General features: G+C 35.9%; 1 protein-coding gene across 4 annotated transcripts in view; it reads right to left on the reverse strand.

Annotated features, from left to right (window-relative positions):
* The window catches only part of PIK3C2G (phosphatidylinositol-4-phosphate 3-kinase catalytic subunit type 2 gamma), a 469,433-nt gene that overhangs the window by 371,032 nt on the left and 89,927 nt on the right, over positions 1–8,474 (reverse strand). For all 4 annotated transcript variants that reach the window (XM_027767815.1, XM_006167334.3, XM_027767814.1 and 1 more), the window contains one exon: positions 1,294–1,396. In XM_027767815.1, coding sequence (XP_027623616.1) covers positions 1,294–1,396 — 103 coding nt within the window. The remainder of the gene's footprint in view (positions 1–1,293; positions 1,397–8,474) is intronic.

The following is an 8,474-nucleotide window of genomic DNA, read 5'->3' on the forward strand; positions in this document are numbered from 1 at the left end:
TTCCGTGTTGCAAAGAGATACAATGATTTCAGTTTTTTTTTTTTCTCAATATTGAAGGAAAGTGGGAGAATCTTAAGTTTCTTAATATGGAAGGCATTCATTGCCATTTGTAATGTAAAGTTTCTTTGTGGAGAGTTCAGATGCATAGCCCTGGAGCTGTCAATGGCAACTGAGTTGGAAATGAGATCGAAAGATTTTCTAAACAACTCTCTTTTGGCCTCATTATGTTATGTTCCACGTTGCTGTATTGCAAGCTAATGCACCACCTGACAATTTTTATGATGAAACACCTCATACCAGGGGGAAAAAGAGAATCATGCACTGAAAATCTGTTATCTGATGTAAATGACAGGGTGATGGGACTTTTGCTTAAAGCAGATAATTGGAAGATTCTACAGATAAAAACTGCCAAAATATCAAAGTTCACTGCATACTGTGCAATTTGGATTGGAAGTGACTGAAGACATCATGCATGGACTAAAATTCACATCTAACAGCATGAAATTGTGTCATTAAAGTAACAACAATTTCTTTCTGGGTGGTTTTATTATGTATATTATGAATATTAATCTGTCCTGATTTAAGCTGTGTCAACACCGATATAAACAGTCTTCAAATAGAACACAAGTTGTGTTATTTTTCTGCCTTCAGAGGTGTGCCCTTCACATTTTCTATTCCATTCACTATTAAGGGGATGCAAATAAAAGTAGAGATATTAAGACCTTAACAAGTATTGCAAAAATGAGTTCTCGAGATCAATTGATTTGTTATTATACTGAGTATATTAGTCAGTTTGCGCTGCTATGACAAACTGCCATAGACTGGGTAATGTAACAACGGACACATATTTCTTATAATTCTGGAGGCTGGAAGCTCAAGATCAGGGTGAAGGCCCTCTCCACAAAGCGCAGACAGCTGCCTTCTTACGCCTTTCTCAAAGTGACAAAAAAGGGAAAAAAAAATGAGAGCGAGCGAGCTCTGTGGTCCCTCCTAAGGACATGAATCTCATCTCATGGGTCCTGCTCTCATGACCTTGTCTAAACCTAAGCTTAGGAGGTACATAAACATTGGGTCCATACCACCAGGTTGCAGTCATGTGTTCTGTTATTGCTCTAGTCTACATTGTTAACTGATATTTAGGTCAAACTGTTCATCGTGTTTCAATAAACATACTCAAATAAGAATGTATTCATTAAGCTATAAATTCCAAATCAGCAACATTCCGTTAAAATAGAAGCATTGTCCTTAAAACTGTCATTTTGTTCACTGAAATCAATGCTAAGAAAGTCTTACCTTTCTAGATAACTTTCCTGGGATGTCTCTCTTTTTCTGCAGATGAAGTTGAATAACGGATTTATCTTTCTGAAATATTTTGTGGCTCCCCAAACAGTAATCACTGAAGGAGGAAAAACAAAACAAAACAAACAAAATCACTTCCTTCCATAATACCCAAGTGTGTGTATGTGTGTGTGTGTGTGTGTGTGTATTTCATTTCTTTTTATCTTTAGAACTTAGTCTGGGGAACCAGCAGTTAGCGTAATGGCTATGTCGCTGGACTCCCACGTAGCTGACCGCGGGTGGCTTAAGACTCACGGAAGGCGCGTGTGTGTGCGTGCCCAAGATCCCGAGAGGAGAATGGAGGAGAAGGGATTGCGGCGTGACCATCTCCCCTGGGGGGTGATGTCTCGCTTTCTGTCTCTATGTCTCTCTCAGTCTGTCTGGCGAGCGCACGTGCCCTATAGAGAAAACCTCTCAAAAAAAAAAAAAAAAAAGAAAAGAACTTAGTCTGGTAAAAGTAAACCGTGAGTGTGTGTGCCTTTATATAATGAATAATAAAGGGGGGATGAATATCTAGATATATTTTTTTCAGATGCATTCATAAATTAGAAAATGATTAGATACCTTTAGAATGATCATAATAAATAACAACAAAAAAAACACATTACATTCAAAGTTAGTTTTACCCAGACATCTCAAAACTGAGGGTAGCATGCTTCTGGGAGATCTAATTGATGCCATAATGTTTATGTTAGGACCACTGTATCAAAAAAGTAGAGCAGTGTGGTGGAAATGTCATGGGCACTTACAGACAGACTTACCATCTTTATGACCTTATACAGGCCAGTTAAAGAAAACTAGCTAATACTCAATATTTTCCTCTTTAGAGTTACAATATTAATGTCTATATCAAGGAGTTGACAAGAGTATCAACCAGTAAAAACAAAACAAAACAAAACAAAAACTCCATATTTCAAAACTCCTAATGGTGTAATTTTATTTTCTCTTTGTTTTCCCTCTTCCTCTTTTTTATGTACTTATTTGTTGGGAGCACATGAAATGATGAACACTATGAATTTGTGTTTTGCAACATGTCATTTTAAACACAATCCGAGCCTGTGAAATGAAGGGCTTCTGCTAGATGGTCTCCTGTAAAGCTTTAAATTTGTGTATCTCTGGTGACTTAGACATTAACAAAAGGTGAGCTACATGAATTCATTTTGTTTCAAGGATCTTGCTTAAATTCATAAAGGATTTCAGGGAAAAAAAATCAGATTAGAAGTTAGTGGCCCTTAAGGTAATAATTTCATTTTATCTGGAAAATTCACTATGTATTTGGGACAACCTATTTTCCACAATGTCAGACAAACAGAACATTACTCTGTTAATACCCACTAAATTCTCTGTAAATAATTTTATTCTGACAACTTCTTTTTTTAATGCTTAAGAAAACTCAATATCTATCCACTCAAACATGCACTGTTTACCTAGTACCGTCACTACTACTGGTTTAGTCTAGATTCTTGTCCCAGGATTATCAATAAGGCTCCAAAATAGTTCCCTGAGTAGTTTTCACTGCTAGTCTGTACATATGGGATGGCCCTTGCGTCCTTTGACTTGTCCTCGGAGTTACTGATTCCTTCTTATCAAAGTTTTGCTCCAAGTGCTACCCTTAAGATCTATCACATGCTTTCAAGTTCCTCTCCTGTTAGTTCCCTCCATCCCAACTCCTTCTTCCACACTTAGAGTTCTGTTTCCTTTTCCTGCCCTGGGAACCAACTGAAGAATATGAGCTGCCTTGTTCTCTAAGATTCCTTCCCTCAATGTATTGAAGTCTGAACCCCGGACCCCCACATCAATGAGATGGACCTCACATATGGCTACTACTGGATTTCTTGAACTCATGGGGTTGCCAGGTAGAATACATAATGGTCAAGAAAACAATGAACAAACAGAACTATTTTAGTGTAAGTACGTCTCATGCTGTATTCAAGACATACTTACACTGAAAGTGATAGTTTTTATTCGAAAATTAAATATGAGTAGATGGCCTACAGTTTTCTTTGCTCCATCTGCCTGTCCTACCGTTTCCTAAAACTAAATCCTTATTCTTTACTTATCATTGACTTACTGTGTGTGTGTGCATATGCATGTGTGTGTGATGGGTTCTAGGACCATAATGTTTAAATTTTGAGTAATTGTCAGCTTTTGGAAGTGTCTTTTTCTTCTAAAATTTTTCCTTTCTACAATTAAATTATAGCAATAGATTCTCATGGAAAAACATCCAATTGTGCTAAAATAGATGAAAATATTCTCCCCTTGCTCTTGTTTTGGAATAACAATTATCAAAAGAGTCTATTGCATTTTCTTTTTAGGCTAAAATAAATGGGTACACACACCCACACACACACACACGCACACACACACACACACCCACACACACACACACGCACACACACACACACACCCACACACACACACACGCACACACACACACACACCCACACACACACACACGCACACACACACACACACCCACACACACACACACGCACACACACACACACACCCACACACACACACACGCACACACACACACACACCCACACACACACACACGCACACACACACACACACCCACACACACACAGACACATATATATATACACACACAACATTTCTGTTATACATGAGATCATTTTATTTTGGTGTGTCTCTAGCCTATATCTACATTTCTTTGAACTTGTTTTGAACGATGTGCCTTTTTTAGAAAACTTGAACCATTTGATTCATGATGATATTGCCTGCTATTATCTTAGGTTTACATTAACTATCTTTTGTTTTCTTTTAAATCATTTTCCTTCATTTGTTAGGATTGAGTTTTTTAAATTTATTTATTTTTATATACTCAAGAATTATAAATGTCTGTGTGTGTGTACCTATATCTATATATCTCTATCTGTATATATTAGATTTTTGCTACAGGGTGCATGGACTTTCTGGAGAGAGACAGAGAGAGGGAGGGAAAGTGAGAAACCATCCCTGAGGAGGGATGGCCATGCTGTAATCCCTTCTCCTCCATTCTCCTCTCGGGATTTTGGGCATGCATTCACACTCGCTGGCTGTGATCCTCAAGAGGATGGGTCAGGGACTTGAACTACGGACAACATGTGGGAGTCCAACACTTAACTACCATGCCACCTGTTGGCCCCCCATAAATATATGTTTAATCTTCCAGCGGTCACCTTATATAAAAATAAATAAATAAATAAATAAATAAATGTGCATTAAAGCTTTTTTATTGCAGCCTCAATTTAGTCAATAACCACAACTCTCAAATAAAGCTTAGAGCTTAATATGACTTTTGTTCTGTTCTCTCCTTTTACCCTGCAATCGTCCAGATGGAGACCATTTCAAATACTAATCCCAAATTATTTTATTACTTACCCGATAAAATCAAGAAAAAGGAGTAAATCTTTGGTCAAAAAAAATTAAAGGTGGGAATTGTAAAACAGACAGATGGCTGAAAATTTTATTTTCTAACTAAAAATAAATAAGTAGCCTCTCAATAGCCAACGTTTTGATAGTAGAATAAAGCCTTTGCTCTTGAACGAAGGGTCTGTTGATTACAATTTAGTGTCCTCTTTCTGGCATATACCAGACTTATAGGAAATCATCTCTTACTTCCAGTTTTACTATCTATTGTGGAACAATTTTCTTAGACTTGAGAAACAATCTGAATGGATTAGATTTTAGTACCCTTTTCTATTTTTTTATAGTTGCTGCTTCGACATTTAATTCAGCAGTAATCGTTTTTAATAACTCTCTTTTATAAATCCTCTTTGAAGGATTCAACTTAATTATCACAGAAACACTGAGTTTCTTTACTCACTTGTATTTCAGCAGCCCATAAATATTTCATTAACTCACCTAATTAAAATAATAATTAGACTAGTCGTAAAATGCTTTAGGAATAAAAACAACTGACTCTAGATATGTTTATAACTCAATTTGCAGAAACAAAAGTAACCTGGGCATACCATGCTTTATAGTATGCTGTTACTCTAGAGCAGCTGTTCTCAAAATGTGGACTTGGGTATTTAGTAGCCACTTTCTCAAAAATGAACAAAATAAGCCTGTTATTTTAAGGAAAACAACTGCTTTCAAGAAAAATCAGAACTTGAGAAAATCTGTACCTGCCACTATAAGTACATCTACTTCAGTACATAGTGCATAAGTACATAGACTTTTCTGAGCTCAATGTTAATACTTAAAAAATGTAATCCTCCTCCTGCTCTCCCGCCCCCAGCCCGTTTATTATGGCACAGCAGAAACACAGTACTCTGCAGTGCTAGAAAACACATGGCCGAGCATGGGTTCATATCCCCAGGATGGACTGAAAACACACACACGTCAGCCCTCCTGGATCCTGAGGAGCTAGAGAACTGGGGAAAAAAGGATCTTGGTACAGAGAAACTTTCTTGTGAATGATTTCTTTCTCTGTGTCTCTGCTTCTCTCATATGTATACATATGTGCTATCATGTTAAATAGCGTAATTTAAAAATATATTTAATAATGAAATATGTCAACATTTAGACTACCTCGAGAATCTAATGAAGACCTAGAGAATCCAATAAACAAATGTGTCCAAGTGACCAATGTATGTTTCACATCTTGTATAGATAAAAGATTCAGGAATAGTGCAAAAAATAGACCAACGGATTCTAAATAGTCCAGTATGACTAAAGGAGTCGTAGTGAAGTTTCGTATTGTGCACTGGAACTAAATTGCAACATACTATCGCTTGTTGAGTTTTTTTTTTTTTTTGCTAACCATGTTAAAGAAATTTTATTACATTCCTAACATGCTGAGAACATTGTAATCAAAGATAGGTTTTTTTCTATTTGTTTGTTTTTTCATTTTTAAATTCTTTTTTTTATTTTTATTATCATCATAATCTTCTTTATATTACATTGGATTACATATAACTTTACAGTGTATTACATTGTTTTTTCAAAAGGGAATGCCATGTTGAAGTGGGGAGATTAATCACTTGTTGAGTTTTGTGTAGTATCACACGGTTAGAGAAATAGACTTCAATTTTCCTCCTGTATTCAAGGAATTTTGTATTTTACACGTAGGTTCTTAATTTTCTTGGAATTTATTTGTTGAGGAAGTAGTAACGTATAACTCAAGTTTTAGATCATTTTTTTCAACAAATAGCGATTTCCCCAAACACCCCTAATTAGAACATCCTCTTATAGATGACATGACATTTGACATATAATCAATCTTTATAAATATTCAGTCTGTTTCTAAACCCTGTAATATTTCATTCAACTACACATCAATACTTGAGCCAGTACCAAATGGTTCCAATTATTTAAATTTCCAATATTTTGAAGTATGGTAACGAATGAAAGTCATTTTTCTCTCTCTTTTTTTTTTTCTGGAAATTATACTACCTAATTTTTCTAGATCAATTTTTAAGTCAGTGTTCCAATGATAAGAACAAAATAACAATATAGTGTTGATTTATACTTTATTTATTTGTATATCAGAAAGTTGATATTTGTATAATATGGAACCCTCCTACAACGGAAAAAGTATATTTTGTCAATTTTATGGTCTTTTTTTTATTCCTTTATTATGAGTTTTTCTTTAGGTAGTTTTTACACATTTTATATTATGTTTGTCGCTAGATATTTAACAAATTTTGTTTATTACAAACCTGGTTATTTCCATGACATTTATTATTTAAATTTGTGTGTTGACTTTGTTTAATGAAACCAATTAAAAGACCTACTAGTTTTTCTGTTGATCATATTGGAGTTGCTAAATAGAAAAATCATGTTATTCTGAAATGATGATAAATTTATCTCATCTTCTTATATGTTTTTTTTTTTTTTTTTTTGGAGAAATTTTCACTGTAGGGCGCGTGCGCTCGCCAGACAGACAGAGAGAGACATAGAGACAGAAAGCGAGAAATCACCCCCCAGGGGGGATGGTCACGCCGCAATCCCTTCTCCTCCATTCTCCTCTCGGGATCTTGGGCACGCACGCACACGCGCCCGGCGTGAGTTTTAAGCCACCGGGTCCGGGACATGAACCGCGATCGACTACGTGGGAGTCCAGCGACATAGCCATTACGCTAACTGCTGGTTCCCTCATCTTCTTATATGTTTTAATCCTTTTTCCTTTTTCAGATTTTATTATGGTATCCAGGATATCTGACAGAGTGTTAAGTAGTAATAGTAATGAAGAAAATAGTAGATGTTCTTCTCTTATTCCTGACTTATACAAAATGATTCCAATGATTAATAATTAAGCATGATATTTGTTGTGGGTTTCTAGGATATATTTTTCTACTTTTATTTTTAATAATGTTTTTATTTAATTCATTTCTTTTTTTGTATATACATTCAATCGCATTGTTTAGCTTACAATGTGAGCATTTCAACATTTCTTCCCAGTCCTATTGATCAAAATATCTTCAACCGATGACACCACACTTCCCTATCCCGTCAATGTTTTACCGCTGTATCCCTTCTCCAAATGTCCTTTGTTAGGCCCCACTCCTCCACATACACCTCATCTGACAGTCACACCCATCTCTTATGTTTGTAGAACCGTTAGTCAATCAGTTTCAGACAGAGTGCAGACATTCGGTATATTTTAAGTGGGGACATACAATGTCTCTCCTTCATAGCCTGGCTTGCCTCATTCAGCAGTAAATCTTCCATATTTTTCCACTTTCTGTCAAAAGCCAGGGTTTTTTGGTTTTTATGGCTGAGTATTATTCCATAGAGTATATGTGCCACAGTTTTTCAATCCATTCCTCCATACGGGGGCATTTGGGTTGGTTCCATGACTTTGCAATCATGAATAGTGCCGCAATAAATATCTATGAGCAAGCACTTTTCCAATGAAGAATTCTTCTGCCCTTTGGGTAGATACCAAGGATTGGGATTACTGGATCATATGGTAGATCTATTTGTAGATTTTTGAGGAATCTCCAAATTATTCTCCACAGTGGTTGGACCAATTTACATTTCCACCAGCAGTGTAAAAGAGTCCCCCTTTCACCACATCCCCATCAACACTTAACATTTTTTGTTTTTTTTTTTTTAATCTTAGACATTTTGACTGGGGTTAGGTGGTACCTCATTGTTGTTTTTATCTGCATTTCCCTTAC

Source organism: Tupaia chinensis, unplaced genomic scaffold (assembly GCF_000334495.1).
Source record: "Tupaia chinensis unplaced genomic scaffold, TupChi_1.0 Scaffold144702_1, whole genome shotgun sequence".
Taxonomy (NCBI): Eukaryota; Metazoa; Chordata; class Mammalia; order Scandentia; family Tupaiidae; genus Tupaia; species Tupaia belangeri.